Source organism: Anolis sagrei, chromosome 5 (genome assembly GCF_037176765.1).
Source record: "Anolis sagrei isolate rAnoSag1 chromosome 5, rAnoSag1.mat, whole genome shotgun sequence".
In the NCBI taxonomy this organism is placed as follows: Eukaryota; Metazoa; Chordata; class Lepidosauria; order Squamata; family Dactyloidae; genus Anolis; species Anolis sagrei.
The window spans coordinates 108,197,838-108,218,807 of NC_090025.1; the positions used below are offsets into that span (position 1 = coordinate 108,197,838).

A 20,970-nucleotide genomic window follows, 5' to 3' on the forward strand; every position below is an offset into this window, starting at 1 on the left:
ATAGACCATAGTTTTATGAATGTTCTGTAATGTAGGTAACTCTTAATTGTATATTAACATTCTCATGGGGCTCTTTTATTTGAAGGAGGCCTCCCATACCCTGACTCTGAAATCAATGTTTTCTCACATGCTTTGTCATGGATGGCATGTGAGATCCAAAATTGTTGCTTCTTACATGGAAGTAGGATTTGCATGGATTGAAGGAAAGAGGACTCTTGATCTCTTTAAGCCTTTCTGAATTCTGTTCTCTGCTCTCTTATAAATGCCTTTAATTTGCTTCTCTGTTTTTCTGTAATGATAGAACTTAATTATCATATTTGTAAAGGCTAGGTATTGTCCCAAGACAGCTGTGTGGGTGGGGGAGAGGGAAATCCCAGCATGTCCAGACTTAACTTAATATCCCACAAAAGTCACTCAACTTACTATTTATTTTTTTAATACTTATCCCAGAATGACAGCCCGTATATAAAATTACATCCATGGAATGATTAACAATTGCAACAAGATACTTTCATTCTCCTCTGAGTCTTGTTCCATATTTTCCTTTTTTAAACATCCTTTGGCAAAAAAACACCCCTCCCATTTCCCTTTGTTTAATCTCTACACTCTCTTGGATTCAGAACTGTCCTTTTAACTCCAAGACATTGGCAGTATTTAAATACACTAATCAGGAAGACTAATAGGGAATAGAAAACAGCTGTGGATAATGAGGAAGTGGTGTTTTAGTTTTTGACAGCTATTCCCATGACAAATGCGGGAAGATGAAAACATTGTGAAGTTCATTCCAAGTCTATATGGTTGCTGTGAGAATGTTCACGTAGGTTCTGTCTTACAACAGTTTTATCAACTTTCTGGTTTTAGGGGTCCACACAATTCTGCATACAAAAACTAGTGACCTGATAGTCTGTCAGAAAGAAATCTTGTTCATTGTTCTTGATTTTATTTTCAAGCATTGATGTATTTGTGTAGGATTGTGTCCCTCTTCTCATGAGCTGGTCATTGACCATCATAATGTGAACTTGAACTGTTTTCAGGCAAGGAGACAGAATATCTGCATGTTCTTTCCTCTTAGCTTCAAGTGCTTCCTTTTGTAAGGAAAGTGCTCCTTGAATGCTGCTCTTTGTGTTTATTGCCATGCACAAAATGATCTTTCACAAAGGCACTGGGAAAAGTATCAAGAGATAGATCAGAAGGAACTAAATTTTTAGGATTTCGGAATGGCTGCATTGTGTGTGGGATTACAATTGGACTAATGCTGTTGGCCCAGTATTCCCATCCATCTCCAAATTTGGAAAGCAATACTTCTGACTTCCCTAGTTTTTCCCTCTTGGAAAATCATCCCAGTTCTTTCTGTATGCACTCCATGTTGTATCAACTTCTTGTTTAATATATTGTTGAAGGCTTTCATGGCCAGAATCACTGGGTTGTTGTAGGTTTTTTCGGGCTATATGGCCATGTTCTAGAGGCATTCTCTCCTGACATTTCGCCTGCATCTATGGCAAGCATCCTACTACCTCTGAGGATGCTTGCCGTAGATGCAGGCAAAACGTCAGGAGAGAATGCCTCTAGAACATGGCTATATAGCCCCAAAAAACCTACAACAACCCAACTTCTTGTTTTCTCTCCAGTCTTCCTGTAAGCATTATATTTTGTGGGACCAGACAATTCAATCACCCATTTTCATGTTTGTATCTATAGTAATGGTTCTCAACCTGTGGGTCCCCAGATGTTTTGGCCTTCAACTCCCAGAAATCCTAACAGCTGGTAAACTGGCTGGGATTTCTAGAAGTTGTAAGCCAAAACACCTGGGGACCTAGAGGTTGAGAGCCACTGGTTTATAGCCTTTCTGACAGGGCATTTGGGGTATTTTACAATTTACAATACAAACAGCCTCCCCATTTCAATTATCTGCTTTTCAATTATCTGTTCTTTTGGCAGCAACCCAAACTCCTTCTATCCTCCACTCCAGCCATCCCGTTCCACTCCAAACCTCACCCAGTCAGAAATGTCCTAATGGAAATGGGGGTTAATCATAGTTTTGAGCTTTGTGCAGATCTACTTCATTAGAAAGCTGTTCTCGCTTTATTCCACCCACCCATTTCCATTCATCACTCACTTCTCTTCTCCCATTCCATATTTTCTAATCACATGGATCAGTTTCTCATGCTTGTAGCTGCCTCATCACTACTCCACCATCTTTAAAACTCGTTCTGCATTTTGACAATTTCCAATTTTTGGCAATGCTCTGGTCCCTAACCCATCAAATAAGAGAATGCCTGTATTGAGAATGAGAACAAAAGAGAAGGAGGGAGATAAGTTGATAGCAAACCAGTGGTGATAACTTGATTATACTATGTAACATGATTTTTGTGCCTGGGACATTTCATATCTATCATAAGAAACACAGAATAGGTTTATTACACTGCAAAAACTTTGTTTTTGCGGGACATCCTGGGGCACCTTTTGCTATAAGTTTTTCAATGAATGTCTCGTAGAGTCCCAACCAATTCAACATAGTTTTTGACGGCCACAAAAATGAAATTTCTGGAGTATAACAATTTAACAACTACTTTCAAAGCACAATTAAACAAGAAACAATGCCTTTAAACCAGGAACAGAAAATGTTTCCAATTTTGTTGCATAGGGTTCAAAGTTGGTCATGTTGGGTATGTGTGCCAGGTTTGGTCCAGATCCATTGTTGGTTGGGTTCACAGTGCTCTCTGGATGTGGGTGAACTATAACTCCCAACCTCCAACATCAATCCCCTCCAAACCCCACCAGCACTTAAAAGTTAGTTATGTTGGGTTTGTGTGTTAGGTTTGGCTGAGATCCATTGTTAGTGGGAGTCATGGGGCTCTCTGGATGTGGGGTAAACTATAACTCTCAAAATCCAGAATCAATCCCCCTAAAAAAGCCCACCAGTATTTTTTATTGGACATGAGGATGTGTGTGCTAGATTTCATCCAGATCTGTCATTGGCAGGAGTCACAGGGATCTGTAAAAGTGGGAGCCATTTTGGAAATCGCATACAAAAATATCCCATAGTGAAAACAAAGAGCTAGAGATAGCTATCATTAATATGTCACAAAAGTGAGTGTGTAGATGCAAATCCTTTACCAGATGGACTGAGGTCTATGGATTTGATCTGATCCAGGAGGGTAATGTTCTTAAATGTTTCTACGTTGCCTTTTAAGTAGATCAGATAGTATTTGCTTTGTTGCAGTTTGATTTAGCAGTGGCAAACCTTATTTTAAATGCTTTCTTCATTGTGTTGTAATTATTTTGCTAACTTCAGTAGGATGTGGGATTGATTTTGTTACAAAATAACAACAGTAGTAATAACAATAGCAATATATTCTTTTTGTAGGTTTGCCTCCACCTCCCTCTGCCTTAGAATCAAGCTTTGTTGAGACTTCTGTGAGAGAACGCATGAGAGAGAAACTGAAAGCAGCACGGGTGAGAGTAAATACATGCAAACCTTCTAAAGTGAGCTCAAGTGGTAGAGAGCCTATTATTTTGGAAACTACACAGAATAAGGAGATGGTTTCTCCCTGTCTGATGACCTCCCTAGAATCATTTAGTTGGAAGAGACCTCATGGGCCATCCAGTCCAACCCCCCTGACAAGAAGCAGGAAAATCACATTCAAAGCACCCCTGACAGATGGTCATCCAGCCTCTGCTTAAAAGCCCCCAAAGAAGGAGCCTCCACCACACTCCAGGGCAGAGAGCTCCACCTCTGAACAGGTCTCATAGTCAGGAAGTTCCTCCTAATGTTCAGGTGGAATCTCCTGTCTTGTAGTTTGAAGCCATTGTTCCACATCCTAGTCTCCAGAGCAGCAGAAAACAAGCTTGCTCCCTCCTCCCTATGACTTCCCCTCACATATTTTTACATGGCCATCATGTCTCCCTCAGCCTTCTCATCTGAAGGCTAAACATGGCCAGCTCTTTAAGCCGCTCCTCATAGGGCTTGTTCTTCAGGCCCTTGATCATTTTGGTCACCCTCCTCTGGACACATTCCAGCTTGTCAACATCTCCCTTCAATTGTGGTGCCCAGAATTGAACACAGCATTCTAGATGTGGTCTGACCAAGGCCAGAATAGAGGGGTAGCATGACTTCCCTGGATCTAGACACTATACTCTTATTTATGCAAGCCAACATCCCATTGGCTTTTCTTGCAACAGCATGACATTGTTGGCTCATGTTTAACTTGTTGTCCAAGAGGACGCCAAGATCTTTTTCACACATACTGCTCTTGAGCCAGGTGTCCCCCGTTCTGTATCTTTGCATTTCCCTAAGTACACATAGTTGTATAAAAATATGAATGGTTGTAAATTAAAAGAAATACATGTTTAAAACTTACAAGGACCTGCTTGCTTCTAGAATTGAAAGCTAATCACGATTTTTTACCAGGGTCAGGCCCCTGCAAGTTAGATGCTAAATATAAAATCTACATTCACATTGTAGTTATGGACATTGTAGTTATGGACATTGGGAAATTGTGTCTGTATGCTCCAGGTCACAGGTTGACTTGGAATAAACAGCTGTGGTAGGATCCTAAAGGGTCTCTCCAGTTGTCTGTCTTCAAGTCATGCCACAATCTCCTATGCTACACAAAATCTTCATCCAGAATGCTGCATGGCAAAAAAGGTCAACTTGGCAGTTTTTCCTGTCATCATTGTTACAGTCACAACTGGCATCTCAGCCAAAATGGACTGAAGTTGAAAGTAATCTCCTTAGGGTAATAAATGATGAACTTATTGAGGTAAAACCATGATTCCTTTTCAGGAAGACTGGATAGCACAGCTGTCTGGACACAGTGCTCACTAAATTTGAGTATAAACAGAGTAACTTTAGTATAAACAAAAGGAAGCCCAGTGTATTGGACTAAAAAGTGAGAATCCATTCCACTTTGTGTGCATCCGCCTTCAGTCACCTGTCAATTTATGGCAATCCTGTGCATTTTGTACATTTTTCTTAGGAATACTCAGGTTTGTCATTGCTTTCCTCTGAAATGTAAGCTACAGCACCTTTTATTCTTTGCAACCCAGCATTTAATACTAACACTGCATGGCTTCCAGGATCACATGGGATCTGATGCCTTCAGAGTGTTAGGCTCTTTAGTGTGTCCTTAATCAGGTTTGATGGCAAATTGCCAGATTAAGGCTTTTAATTTCAGGCTCATTGGAGATGCAAAATCTTGTGATTTACAGCCCTGAAATATAGGGTCTAGTTAATGTAATATTTAATAGTTAAAGAAGTAATTTAAGTCAAGTTTCCATTGACCAGTGGAAAAGGTGGTTTGGTCATAACAGTGCAATGGCTTTTTTGTGATGCAGTGAAGGGAGGAGACTCATCAAAAACCATCTTTGTTTCTTACCCACCTTAAGCCATGAGGAGAGGTGGGTAAGAAATAAATAATAATAATAATAATAATAATAATAATAGTTATTATTATTTGATACACAACAAGATTAGTACACAGCAAACAAGATCACTATGCTGGCTTTTGTATTCGATCACACATCAGACACTTCCCAAGTGTCTAGGACTATATGATGTATTGGCAAATAACACCTGCAGATCTGTGTGTCACATTGCCAGGGCTCTACCTTGTTTAGGTAGAGCTGAATCAAACTCCCAGTTTTATCAAATAGTTTAATTAAAACAGCACTTACTTGCTGGCTGTTTTAATAGACCAAAACATAAAGATAGCACCCAGCCACAGAATAAACAAAAACTGATAGCAAAAACAACTCCGTAGTCAAAATGGTCCAGTCCAGTGGTCAAATGCCGAGAGTTCAATAAACAAAGTCCAGGGATCAAGAGTCTATACCGTAGTCAAAAGCCAGTCCAAAGGTTCAAGGTTCCAGGATTCCAAGATTACAGGAGACAGGTCAGGATACCGAAAAATCCAACAGACCTGGGGGGAAAACCAGCAGCATCCACCACCAAAATACAACAGATATTTTTCTCCCAAAGATCAGTCTCAAGGTTAGCTCCTTAAATCCAGTAACACCCAGCTTTAACCCATCTCCTGCACACCTCCATCCCTAATTGCTTTCACCCATGAACTCCCACTTACAGATTACCAAACCCTCTAGAACTAATACTCACATTAACCCTTCTATCACCAACCACCATCAACTGCAGAACATATGACACTGTGTAGGGTGGCCTTTTGCAGTTGACAGATAGTAATTTTGTCAGTGTCAATTGTTTTACGTGCAGGCCAAGGTCTTTAGGCACTGCACCTAATGTGCTGATCACCACTGGGATCACCTTGACTGGCTTGTGCCAGAGTCTTTGCAGTGTGATCTTTAAATCCTTGTATCGTGTAAGCTTTTGCAGTTTCTTCTAGTTAATTCTGCTGTTGCCTGGGATTGCAACATCGACGATTCATACTTTGTCCCCCCCCCCCCTCATTCATGAGGTCAGGAGTATTATGCTCCAAAACTCTTTATCAGACTGCATTCAGAAGTCCCAGAGTAGTTTGACGTGTTCATTTTCTGTAACATTTTCAAGCTTGTGATCCCACCAGTGTTTTGTCACAGGCAGATGGTATTTGTGGCACAAGTTCCAATGGATCATCATCATTATCATCATGGGATAAAGCTGTTCTTCATGCTCTCAAGGGGCATAGGAATGGAAGAACAGCTTTATCTCCCAATTTAAACTTGGTTTGCTGCTGCTCTCTGTGTTTGCTGTTCCTATGACCTGCTTGAAAAAGTAATGTTTGCTGTCATGGCAGCATCAGGATTCCAACCTAAATTTTTACTGCTAATTATTCTGTTGCAGGCATTTAAAATTTGAAATCTATATCTAGTTAGAAATTGGAGGTGCAATTTATAGTCTCTGCTCATAGCACTTCCCAAAGTGGGTTGTTTATGCAAGCCATTGAACTAGTTTTTATACATGGTATTTGTGGGGTGCTGGCAAATTGTGACGTTGAAAGAATAAAAATGATTTCCCCCTTTCAGTCAAAAACAGAAAATGCTCTACAGGAGGAAGCCTCAGGCCCTCGTCCACGATCCCTGAAAAAGCTCGGAGCGAGGAAGGCACAGATTAGACTGGATAATGAGGTGATTATAACATGTGAATTCCTGCATTGTTCTCCCCTTGCTATATCAGAATGTTTCACAAGATGGAGGTGGATAGTTGCATGATATTTGCAAGGCTAATGTATTTATAACATTATTAATATAGTTAATTTTTAAAAGCAGTTTGCTAGATGAATAGACACAGTGGGAATATATGTATTCACATTTTTCCAACAGTAAATATAGGATACTTTGTTTTATTTATGACAATTCTAGCTATGGAATCCAGTACTATTCAAGAGATTCATTAACAATTATTAATGACTGTTCAGTTTCAATTGCACTGGCGAATGAATGAGTGCTTATCTCTCTTGGGGGTTCAAACATCCCTCTTGTTGCACATCAGTCTCCATTGCCCTTGACAGAGCATGTCTTTCCCAATTTTCTGCCAAACACGCTGCTTGTTTGAATGAAAATATAATTGGAGTGCCCCAAGGCTCCCAAAGTAAAATATATTTGTGCCACATAGCCTGTATTTTAAGTCAGACTGTCCCAGACATAACATAAGACATTGGAGGGAATTCAAATCTGTTTTCCCACGATGCAGTAACAAACAGCCAGAAATTTTATATAGGCTGATGTTTGGATAATCCTACCAAAACTGAAAGAAATAATTATTTAGTTTTCCAGATGATGCTGGACTGGGCTGCCAGGACATGGATTGAACATCTGGGGATCTCCATGCCTGGTTCCTTCTAAAAGATCTTTAATTGGACAGTTTAAATCCTCATCAAGACAAATAGGACATGTTTGTCTCCCAGGATCATTTCAGTTGCAGAATTCATGCAGAACTCAACCTAAAAAATGATTATTTGTCCACATTGTCGTCTGACATTCAAGCACCTGTCATGTATGTTCTGTAATAGGCAGATATCTGGAGCAAAATAATCTGTTTTATTTGTATTGTTTCATTTTTGTTATGTTAGTCACAAAGGGCTGACAAAATTTTATGCAAGAATTTTACATCACAGGAACATTTGATTTATGACTCTTGAGAGTTTGAGTGTTGTAGAATATACTTGATTTAGTATCCACAAACAGTTCTATGGACTTCAGATATAATACAATGCACATTATATATACTATATATACATTATATATATTATATTGCAATTCTCATTGGAGTCAAAATCTGCCTTGTGACCAATTAGGGAAATCCATTATGTCATTAAGGCCAGTAGAGATCTCTCTGCTATGGCTCTATCTTATGTAATCCTGAGATTTGTGAATTTTTGAGGTACTTGGAATCCACCTGTTAGAGAACTTTAGCTCACAACTTTGAAGTGCAACACTAGAGTTCCCTGGGAGGAAAATCTAATAACGAATGAAAACTATAAACCCCGGATTTCCCTCAGAGTCATGACAGTTGAAATGGTATCAAACAACAAGATCTGTGTAGTGTAATAATGTATTTGGACAGGGGCTTCGTCAATAGGAAATAGACTAAGGGCAGTTTCCACAGAAAAACAAAAATGACAAACATGCAATGCCTAAAACAGACAAACAGCATTCAAGACATAAACATGAAATAAATGAAATCAGTCTAACTTATAACTTACAGAACTTAACTGAAATTGACCAAATATTAAACTAAATGAACATAATATAAGACAAGGAGTCATATATTTACCATTGCAAACAAAATTATCCAAAACTCTGAATAGTCACCTCACACATAACAAAAAACAGAAGCACTAAAGTAAAATTGATCTACCTGCCAATTTAAGTGGATGAGAATTTATTTCAGCAAGTGTTATTGAGTTGCTTGATTTCATTATGTGTTGGTATTGACGTAGTCAAAATGGTTTCTATGACTAGATCTCACTTGTAATAAATTTAATCATAAAGACTGGTGATAAGAATCAACAGATTTTTGCCAGAGTTGGTATCCTAATGTTTTTGCCATAAACTATCTCTCCAGTTCAGGTCAAATGCTGACTTAAAATCTATTGAAACTGTCCAAAGGAGAAGAGTATTCTTCTATCAGTTGATACATTCATGATGCCATGATATAAAACTTGCTCATCCCCCCAAGTTTTTTGGGTAAAAAACTTGATATAAAAACTTGATATAAAACTTGCTCATCCCCCCAGGTTGAGAACCAGTGGTTCTCAACCTGTGAGTCTTCAGGTGTTTTGGCCTATGACTCCCAGAAATCCCAGCCAATTTACCAGCTGTTGGGATTTCTAGGAGTTGAAGGCCAAAACATCTGGGGACCCACAGGTTGAGAACCTGATTTAGAAGATGACTAGCATACAATTTACTCTGTCTGTACAACTTAATAGCATACAATGTAAATGACTAATTGATACATAATTGGTAGGATCCAATCTTTCACTTTATTTATAAATTGCAGTAATTACTTCAAGTCCACATTTGGATGGAATGTATGTAGTACATTCAATGCACATAAAATCTTTAAGGACCTTGGTCACTGGTCTAAATTCAACTTAAGCAATTTGAGTCAGAAATTAAAATGCATGAGCATCAGTGAAAGTGAGCAGAATTTTAGAAACAGAGCATTTATAAAATTAGATAAAAGCCAACATTTACACCATTACCACCATTTCTTGTAAAGTCTATGTTAATATCAGAAGGTGAAACAAATTATTGATGTAGTTTGTGTGTTTGAATGTGTTAGCAGATTGGTGAAGGTGAATCAAGTGTTATGCAAGAGAATGAAAGCAAAGTATCTGCAAGAGTGAAGTTTCATGATTCTGTCAGAAAAGTCAAACAACGGCTACAGGTGAGGAAAATAGGTCTGTTTCCCCTTTCTCCATGCCATCCTTCATTTTCTACATGCCTATGCTATCTTCTCTTATTTCACTTCCCCATTGTAAACTAAACAGCTATAAACTTTGTAGCCCAAAGGCTTCTTTCCTGGTTAATAACTACTCAGATCCCTTCAGTATATAGGGGAAGCTTTGGGCTGAAATGGTACATGTAAATGGTAATATTATAACTGCATATGTTAAATGTCAGGCAGCCTTTTCACACCATGGTTCTCTGGCACGAGGAGATATTATATTGTTCAGTGCTCTGCTCACCAGCAACACAGAACTCCTTTCTTTGGTAGGGCTGGTTTTCATTAAGGTCAGTTTGTGAGTATGGTTGTGGCAACGATGCCACCGTTGTAAATGTAAATGTAAAATAAAGTTGTAAATCTAGTTTATGACATCACGTAACAGCATGTAACAGGATTCTGACTAGGATGTGTGTTTTTTTCCCTTTCAGCCTGATTTTATCGCCATGCACATGTTTACACTGAATTGTCTTTAGAGTTATAATGCCCATCCTCTCAGTTTAGAGTGAGGCTTTTGAAGTGTTAACTATCTGTTTTTATTCTAACCATTCAACTGTTTATCCCTACTTCCAGGTCATTCATGAGCAAGTTGAAAAGCATTGGTCCCAACAGTGATTCCTAGTGGTCTGTGTTTACATTTATCCATTGTAAGACTAACCATTTTTCCTTCCATAATCTCTGCTTCTTTAACCATTTACCTGACAATAACACAATTTCTTTTTGATTCCATAACTCTTAGGTTTGCTCAGGAGTCTTTAGACAGTGGGAAAGTGGATCCAGGATTTATTCTGAATTTTGCAAGGAGCTATCCAATGTAGTGAACCATGTCCATAAAATAGATTCGGCACCTTGGATAGTTCCATTAAAGTAAAACTTCTTTTGCTATGAAACTATAACATTTCAACTGGATCATTCTTGTTCATGTGTTTATTGACACTCTAAAAGAACTCAGACCCCTTTCACCAGCAATAATAATAATAATAATAATAATAATAATTATTATTATTATTATTATTATTATTGCTGGTGAAAAGGGTCTGAGTTCTTTTAGAGTGTCAATAAACACATGAATAAGAATGATTATAGTGATGATGATGATGATGATGATGATGATTTTATTTGTGGTATTTGTATACCACCCTTCTCAACCCCGAAGGGGACTCCCTTACCCTTTCATATGTCTTAACATTTTTATAATCCTGCTTTCCATTACTTTGCCCAACAGATATCACATTTTTCTGATCTATGAGTTCTGAGATCAACTTCTGTCTTTTATTTTTAAATGTTATTAGGCAGTTTGTTCTCATGACTTTTGGTGCAGGTGTTAGTCTTGAGTACAAATGTCATATTTTGTTAGGAAGATCAGAAATTTGAATTTGAATTTTTGAAGAACTTTCAAGAGAACACTATCTGGCCTATGACATTGTTTTGTTTTGTTTTCACTACCCATTTCCTAGGGTTTCATCACTTTTGGATTTCAGGGCCATGATTTCTATGTATTGGGGCAGGTGGAATCTAAACACATGGGTTTGCTGCCTTCAGGTGCAATTTATCTTTCAAACATGTACAGCTACATAGCAAAAATACAGAACTAGTGGAAGCCTGAGTCTTCTACAGCTCTTCTGTGGACAGAGAAATATAATATTGGACAAATATGCCATTCTATAACAGAAAGTGGTCTGCTGTGCACTTGGCTGGTACTCCTTGAGCAGAGGATATTATTATTATTATTATTATTATTATTATTATTATTTGAATGAGATGCAAAATGAATGATAAAGAGACCTTGGTAGGCCTTGTATGGCAAAACATAATGGACCTGAAGCAGGCCTAAAGTAAATTGGTCATCTCTTTTGGTATTGATTTACAATTCAATGTGGTGTATTTGCTTATGACTCAATTCAAAATTTCAACTCAATATAATGTTTTTGCTCTTTTTCAAATTACAGGGGGAAATGTAGTGTTCAAACCAATCCTGTTTATTCCCTCAGTGTGCATAATTCTGGGTGCAATTTTTTTTTCAGAATGACTACATTTTCAATTTCTTTTCAAAATGGCTAGGTCTGGATGAGGCTTCTCAGACGTTTTTGCTGTTTTTCCAGGGTTGTTTTTTGTCATTATGGAGGATGAATGAGAACAGTTTTTAACTGCTGAGTTGAATATCTGCTTAGTTTTCCCAAATAATAATTCTGTGAATTCTACCTTTTATTTCTATTAAAAATTATGTCATGAATATCATTTTAATGAAAACTACATTTTCCACTAGGTTCAGACTGGTTTCCCTTCTTCTGAAGAAGCTTATAATTTTTTTACTTGTGATTTTGGTCCTGACCCAGAGGATGGAGGAGACAAAACAGATAACAAGAAAAAGGCTACATTGACTATGGGTGAAAAAGAGGGGGAAATTCAGGGATCTGTACTCAGCAGTCAAGAAGAACAAGGAGAGAGTGAAATGGTACTGTTGAACTATACATGCCTATTTTATTAGTGTTTATTGTTGTTAGTATATAGTAAACATAATTTGGAAGCATGATATCAATGCCTGGGAAGCAACAGGAACATTTCCACGTGTTTTTGCACATTGGACATTATAACCCTATCAGGAAATACAGTTAACAACAATGTTTGGGCAGAGTGAACATGCTACTCTTTCCGTACTCACTATAGCTTTTTCCATAGGGCGATTGGTGATTTGAAAAAGAGTGATCATGCTATGTGCAGCAGATCTCTCTGATGGGACCCAAAACGCTCAAATGGAGAGGTTATAAATGTGCACATCATGTCAGTTTTCCTTTTCAAATAATTTCTTCTCCAGTGAAGAAAATGGTAGAGGCGGTGGGTGTTTCCTCTGTTTGACAAGTTTATTTTATCCTCAAGTTGTGTGTTCAGAGAGTTTATATCTCGCTGACACCTGAACACCGAGGGACTTTCTAGACAGGCCTTTTATTCCAGAATTTGATCCCAGGTTTTCTATTTATCCCAGATTTTCTGGCAGTGCGAACTCATATAATCCAGTTTAACAGTGTCTTTTGACTAGACAAAACTTTGAGTTGGGTGTAAGGCTATGGCAACTTATCAAGGCTATTGTCCTTGAGGTTCAGGCTGTCATTTATAAATACTGGAATGAGGTCCCTAGTCTCTTCAATCTAGTTCCTTCTTCATTTGTAAACATTGTAGCAAATGGAAAGTGTATAGCATACATTGGCCAATAGGCTCACTAGTCTAAGGCCCCTTCCACACAGCTGAATAAAATGCCACATTATCTGCTTTGAACTGGAATATATGGCAGTGTGGACTCAGATAACCCAGTTCAAAGCAGATATTGTGGGATCTTCTACCTTGATATTCTGGGTTATATGGTTGTGTGGAAGGGCCCTGAGATAGCATTTTGAGTATAGACATGAAAAGTGGAAAGGTGCAAAGATAGCCTTTGTGAACAAAGTGCTTAAGATTGAATTTTGTTTTGTTTTAATAATTTTGTGCTTTTTATACTGTTTTGTCTGATTTCGGTTATAATTTTGTAGATATCTTTCATGTAAACATCTCTTATTTTTATTCTTCTCTGCGCTTCTTAGTCCATATTATTAGTAGAAATTAAAAGATTTTGAATAGTGTCTGAAACATGTTGACACTTGTAAACTGTATTCCTTTTACCTTAAAAAAATGTGTGTAAGATACAGGATGAAGAGGAACATCTTGTTGGTGATAAAGATGACGATGACCTATCTCTTTTAGAACAGACAGTTCTTGATTTCCTAGTATTTAGACCTGCAGAATATGAAAGCTATTCTGCACGAGTGCAGAAAGAGAGAGAAATATTCTTCATTCCCAGTATGCTCAAAGGTATGCATATTATTGTGTGGTTTGTGAGATATACATAATTAACAACAATAATGTTTCTTATGGAACTAAAGTACACATTGTTTCTGAAATTACTTCAATATAAGGAGATTTAAATTGGTATAAGATAAAATAATTCTGAGATTATTCCAGCCATGAATAATTTGTCTAGGGTCCCTTCTACAATGCCATGTAATCCAGATTATCAAAAGAGATAATCTGCATTATGCTTTGAACTGGATAGTGTGAGTCTACACTGCCATATAATCCAATTCAAAGCAGATCATTTGGATTTTATATGACAATGTAGAAGGGGCCTAAACCATTGCCAGAAATCTGTGGGCTCATTTGCGCTACAGAATGCCAGTTTAACTACCATGGAATCATGAGATTAGTAGTTTAGGAAAAGCCCTTTAGAATTCTCTCTCAGAGCACTTTATAATGGCTCCCCAAACTACAAACTTCTGGATGCCATAGGATGTAGCTGTGATAGTCAAAGTGGAATAATAGTCCATCCCAATATCTCAGTTGTTACATCAAGAATTTGTCTGTATTGTCACTAAGGGCCCTTTCAGACAGGCCCTATATTCCAGGATCCAATCCCAGGTTTTCTGCTTTAAATTGGATTATATGAGTCTGCACTGCCAGATAATCTGGGATAAACAGAAAACCCGGTATCAGATCCTGGGATATAAAGGCCTTTCTGGAAAGACTCTAAGCTTTCAAAACTAAGATTACATTATACTTACAGGCTAAAATGATGTTAGTCTCTATATTGTTCAAAGACTAGGATTTTCAAAACAATACTGCACCACAAACTGCTGTCAACATTTAAATAATGTAATATGCTCCTAAACTTTCTTCATCATGGGGTTGCTTAGAATTGGAAAGGTCAGGTGCAGAAATTACTGGTAATACAAAAGTGCCATCATTGACTTTAAAGCTGATAGTGATTCTGTTGCTAGTTTGGTCAACTGAACAGGGCTTTAAGGTATATTTTATCTATGCAGTGATTGTCTTCCATTTTTTAGTCATATGTACTTTGATGACTTACTCATATCCTTTGATGACAAAGGATATGTACTCGTATCCATTGATGACGGCATACCTCTTGCCAACCCTTCTCCAAATTGTTGCTACTATATTTGCTAGGCCTGGGTAACAACGGAAAAATTTGTTTCTAAAATCGATTCGTTTTTTGGGGGTTTTTGCATTTCGTTATTTAAAATAATTACAAAATTTTCCTTTTAAAAAGTTCGATATTTACGAAATTTCGTAAATGTGAAAAAAATTACAAAACATTAACGAATCGATTTCCGAAACAATAATGAATCAATTCGTTAATGGCGGACGCGACCGCGAAATACGCTAAGAAACCTCCAAAAACTTCTGAAGCTTCCCTCTCCCTCTGTTGTTGACTGTTGGTGTGATATTATAATTTTTTTTCACTAATTAAACAAAAAACTTGCCCCAGACATGCGGAAATAACGAAACGACCTCAGAACAATAACGAAACGAATACAATAACGAAATACGAAGCATTTACAAAACGTGTTTAAAAATTCGTTTTTTTAAAAAAATTGCTCCAGAATGGTTTGTTATCGTTTTGTAATTGAAAAATAATAACGAATTATTAACAAATTACGAATTAACGAAATGAAACCGCCCAGCCCTAATATTTGCATCAACCTCTCTTCCAAAGAGACTGTGTAATACTATATTTTCCATTCATTGGGATACAGTTTTCTGTACGCCTTGGACAAGATATTGTATCATTTGAAAGTGATATATACAGAGTTCACAGAAATGAGTTACGAATAAATAGTTGCTATTGTGTATAAAGGATGGAAAAAAGTCTTTGTTTGACAGTCTTGATAAAGGCTGGCTTTTTATTTTCTTTAAGGCATGCTGTTACTTCATTTTAAGCATATGCCTTTGTCAGTTTTACAGGATGTTTTGACAAATAAATTATGTGTATTTTAAAATAAAACTGACTGAAATATGAATGTGTGTGTGTGTATATATATATATATATATACATGTGCGCAGAAATGAGTTTTAATCAAAGAAAAGTTATGGGCAAATGAGAATATTAAATAAATACAGAGATTGAAAATTGAGACAATTTAAGTACAGGAAGAAAACGCAGACTTGCAATCTGATACAAAAGAAAGATGGGAAGAAAGTGCAATTATTAAAAAGTCAGTGAAATTGAAAATAATTAATATTCTTGTCTTCTCTGGGTGTGTGTAACATATGACTCTTGCTTTTAGTTCCTACCTCTTTGAAGGTACCTGAAAATATGCAGCCAAGGTATGTTGAAGATGAAGGTATATATGCAGGAAGACGTCCTATTGTATCATTCTCGAACCAAAACATTATTGAGAATAGGATACTGAAGCAGGAGCAGGTAAATTGTCTGAAATATTGCTGCTTTTCCTTCTTTCTTGTAAACCAGGAATAACAATGCTTCAGTTAAAGGCACTTAGTGAGAAAATCTGAAATGGGCCAGTTATACAATATCACACAATACCTTTATAACATGGAAGGATTCCAGGTGGTGGAATATTATTGAAGGACTATAATAAAGTAGAATAGAAAGATGTATCTATTTTGCATTTTATTTTTTTATTTTTTTATTTAGAGTTCTTATATTCCGCCCTTCTCACCCCGCAGGGGACTCGGGGCGGATTACAGTAAACACATATATGGCAAACATTCAATGCCAGTTTGACAAATAACATTTAACAGACAAATACACCGAGGCTATTTAACTTTTTTTCTGGCCGCCAGGGGAGCTGCTGCTTTTCATCGTCCATCAACGACACCGATGAAGTTCTTCCGCATTCCACATTCCCCGGAGTCTTTTTTTTTTCTTTATGGCCTCATAAATTAGTTAAATTTAGCCTCCCACACAAGGTGGTACCTTATTTTCCTACTTGACAGATGCAACTGTCTTTCGGGTTGCAAAGGTCGACAATGGGCTACACAATGGCTGGACACCCACTCCAGCCCGGGCTGGCTTCGAACTCATGACCTTTTGGTCAGAGTGATCTTAATGCAGCTGACACTCAGCCAGCTGCGCCACAATCCCGGTGCCACAATTTTGGTTTTGTGTGTGGGTGGGTGTGTCTATGTCAGGAGCAACCTGAGAAACTGCAAGTCGCTTCTGGTGTGAGAAAATTGGCCATTTGCAAGGACATTGCCCAGGGGACACCCGGATGTTTTATCATCCTGTGGGAGGCTTGTCTCATGTCCCCGCATGAGAAGCTGGAGCTGACAGAGAGGAGCTCACCCCACTCACCAGTTCCGAACTGCCCAACTTTCAGTCAGCAGTCCTCTCATTGGCCAGTGGAGGCTCCTGCTTTTTGGTAATTTGTTGGGGAGTAGGAAGATATAAATAAATATTCCTATGATCCTGAGACACAGCATTTTATTTATGTATTTATTGAATTTGTATTCTGCATGCCTCTCAAGATAGTTGGTATTCAGAGTGACTGGTTTTATCAATAAATTCCAGTTATAATTAGAGCTGATATAAAAGTTTAATATCAGCTTGATTAAAGTTTGTGGTAAGGTAGTTGTGGCGATGTAAGTAGGAATGGATAGACATTTCAGCTATTTTTTTCAAGACATGTGCATATTCATATTTGTATTTGATGTAGAGAAAGCATCTGGCTATAGCTCCAGTAGATAAAACTTTGGACTAAGTATGCATGACTCTTGTCAATATTCACTTTATATTACACCTACTAAGTATAGTGAATCTTGTCCATGGTATTGTTGTGTCGTTATGGTGTATTGAAACTCTTTCCTTTCCAACTATTCCTCATGCTTAACTAGTATGTTATGGTGAAAGCGCTTGTGTGAAATTGGTTAAAATCATTTTCTGAAATGGTACTTGTGAGTTGATTCTAGATTTGACCCATGGGAGTCAAAAGGGGAAGGCGACAAGGTAAAAGGGGATGAAAGGAAAGCCTATATAGAAATGGATGCAAACTTACCAATCAAAACAAAAAGAATTTGAAATTTGCAGTACTTGGAAGCATTTTGGTCAAACCTTTAGATCAGGGGTCCTCAAACTAAGGCCCTGGGGCCGGATACGGCCCTCTAAGGTCATTTACCTGGCCCTCGCACAGGGTCAACCTAAATCTGAAACTACTTGAAAGCACACAACAACAACAATCCTATTTCATCAGCCAAAAGCAGGCCCACACTTCCCATTGAAATACTAATAAGTTTATATTGGTTAAACTTGTTCTTCATTTAAATTATTGCATTGTTTTTAAGGTTTTTTGCACTATGAATAAAATATGTGCAGTGTGCATAGGAATTCTTTCATGAAAAAAAAACATATAATCTGGCCCTCCAACAGTTTGAGGGACTGTGACCTGGCCCTCTCTTTAAAAAGTTTGAGGACTTCTTCTTTAGATCAATATATTACATTGGTTTTGTATCTTGTAAGTTTGTTCCTGCGGAGACAGCATCAATTGATATAAGGAAGGATCTATCTACTCTTCAAAAGAGCTGCTATGATATCCAGAATTGCCTTTGAGGACTATTTCATTGGAATTCCTTAGAAAGACTCCAGATATTTATTTGGGGCTTTAAAATGCTCACATAAGAACCTTTCTAGTTATGAATCCTTCCAATAGCGTTGTACAATCATATGCAGGTATGGTAGGGCAAGTAAATGAATACCACATATATAATTGAGCTGAAGCTATTGACGTAGCGTGATACTTAGAATGCTGAAGTATAATTGGGAACAATTGAGTTCAAATTTCAGCCTAGCCATGTAACTTACTGAGTGACTTTATACTGACTGTCTCTAAGTCTAGCCTACATCACAGGATTGTTGTTATAAGCATATGAATCATAGAAACATAGCTCTTGTAGGGTTTAGGCTTTTCTGTTGGTGTATAGTCCTTTAAAATGTTGGGGCTTTGTTTTCTGAAGTATATCATAGTTCTACAAAATATTTCTTGTAGTTTACTTTTTGTTTGTTTGTTTTCCAGGGGAAAAAGTGGTTTGGAGATGATGGGCAAATTTTGGCTTTGCCCAATCCAATTAAGCAGTCTCTAACTAGACCACCAATATTTCCATCTGAAGAAGGGAAAGAATCCGAGCTAGTAACATTTTATAAAAAGGTGAGTTCGTTTAATCATCTTTTTATATCTTTCAGCATCATTTGCTGTGTTATGAAGAACCTTGAATATAAGCTGTTTTTTTCTGCCTGAAAACGAATCAATGGTTCCTGGACTTTTTCACCAAGGGGTCGAGAAGATTCAAAGATATTTATTAAAATATTCCCCTTTTCTTCTCAACTTAAGAGTGTTTTGCCTTCATATTACAGGAAGAGATGCTTACTTAGCTAGTTAGGTTCTCAAACCTTTCAGCAACATGCTTGACTTTGGACTATTCATAGTATCTGTATTATTGGATTTATAAGAAGGTATCTTGAGTTTGCGTGGAGGTTCTTTACATCTGCAGTGCACATGAAGATGGTTTCATATCCTGCTTCATTTGTCTTCCAGTCATGTTTGTCTGAAGTTTGTTTGTTTTTTAACAAGTAAATTGTATATCCAACAAAAATATTGTGTCACATTCTGTATTTAGTTGTGTTGAGAAGGCTTTGTAAATTGATTAATTGAAAAATGAGTCCTGTGTTTTCTTTAACGGACTCCAAGCACTTCTCCTTCACTTCCTTTTGCACTCTGGCTTTAATGTTGGCAGCTCTGGTGGATTTAATCTACTGTAGTACCCCCAAAACTAGCTTGCAGATAATATGGAGAGCTGTAAGTGAGAGAGGAGAACAAGAAACTTCCACTGTTTTGTGAAAATTACATTTTTACTTATATATTTCTAAGCTTCAATGTGCACATTGGAAAACTTTTACTACTATTCATTTACTTAATCTTCTTTTTAGGCCATAAAAATGAAGCTTGCCAGTCAGTATATTGTTGGATCAGATGATCCTCAGGGACAGTTTCAGTTGGATGTTGATATTTCTGGATTAATATTCACTCACCATCCCTGCTTTAGCCGTGAGCATGTCTTAGCAGCTAAGCTGGCTCAGTTGTTTGATCAGTATCTATCAAGAGGACAAAAAAATCTCACTAAACTTCTTACAGATAAGGTAATTTGTATACTGTTGGGTTTTTTTTACACCTTGGAACTTCAGAATAAAATAGAAACAGATATTCATGTGGAATATCATAGTCACTCAAGTATGGCATGCCATCAAATGTAATATGGTCTCAATTTTGAAGTTGCACATTACAAAACATGAATTTGCCCTTGAATTTGATGCACCCAATAGCATCACATCATGGAGGCGGGTAGCATGAATGAGCCTATTTGGAAAGCCACACTCTTCTGTCAGGTTTATTAGCCTCACACGATTCCCAACTGGTCTCATTCACAAGACCTTCAAAACCAAGGGGACATTTGGACTTTCCCCTGTCCTGACACCTGCTTTTACAGGGGTTTTGTGTAATTCTAGCAGCAGAATATGAAGCCCTATCTCCACATCCCCCCCCCCCCCACAACAAATTTCAGGTGGTGTTGAAGCCAGAGCTCCTTGAGAAAAAACTAGCCCCCTTTCCTCAAGGATGGAAGTGGCTGGCATCAAACAATCTGCATTTTGGATTTCTGGGAAAACAAGACCCAACCTGTATTATTGGATGTCTACAACATACATATGTTTGCATTCTCCTTAAAACACAATTTTGGTCTGGGGATAAATAATTAGCTATTGCTAGCCTGACACATCTCATTAACTCATCCTAGCTATAGGCTCAACAACTGATATCATGGAATATTAATGGGTCTTCCAGCTGGCGTAGAATGATGGCTATGAGATGGCCTTGGGAAACCTGTTTCCATATGTGCCTCATCTTTTGTATAACATAATAATACTAGTAAAGTTACTATGTCTTAATATTAACTCCTTCATCTGCTATACACTGAGTCACTAATTTTTCAAAAAATTTGTCTTCCTTTTGAAGTTGCGTGCTCTCAGAAATGCCTTACAGAGTATTTTGGATGCGAGTGAAAGTGGAGTTCTTAACCCAATAACACAACAAAGCATAACTGAATATAAGAATGAAATAAGGTGAGCAGAGAAATCTTTCACTATATTTATTTTGTAGACAGGATAAAACTATTCTAATTGACACTGGAAAGACTAACACTTGTAAAGCAACTGGTTCAAGGTATAGCAAGGG

At 37.5% G+C, this 20,970-nt stretch overlaps 1 protein-coding gene across 9 annotated transcripts in view; it reads left to right on the top strand.

Moving 5' to 3' along the window:
* CC2D2A (coiled-coil and C2 domain containing 2A) overlaps positions 1 to 20,970 on the top strand; it is an 82,489-nt gene that overhangs the window by 6,711 nt on the left and 54,808 nt on the right. For 3 of the 9 annotated variants that reach the window (XM_067468975.1, XM_067468981.1, XM_067468979.1), the window contains exons 3-11: positions 3,368 to 3,456; positions 6,979 to 7,080; positions 9,740 to 9,844; positions 12,168 to 12,356; positions 13,576 to 13,744; positions 16,015 to 16,151; positions 18,760 to 18,891; positions 19,671 to 19,880; positions 20,752 to 20,858. In XM_067468975.1, coding sequence (XP_067325076.1) covers positions 3,368 to 3,456; positions 6,979 to 7,080; positions 9,740 to 9,844; positions 12,168 to 12,356; positions 13,576 to 13,744; positions 16,015 to 16,151; positions 18,760 to 18,891; positions 19,671 to 19,880; positions 20,752 to 20,858 — 1,240 coding nt within the window. The remainder of the gene's footprint in view (positions 1 to 3,367; positions 3,457 to 6,978; positions 7,081 to 9,739; positions 9,845 to 12,167; positions 12,357 to 13,575; positions 13,745 to 16,014; positions 16,152 to 18,759; positions 18,892 to 19,670; positions 19,881 to 20,751; positions 20,859 to 20,970) is intronic. The other 6 variants (XM_067468977.1, XM_067468980.1, XM_067468983.1 and 3 more) reach the window with 3 other exon arrangements.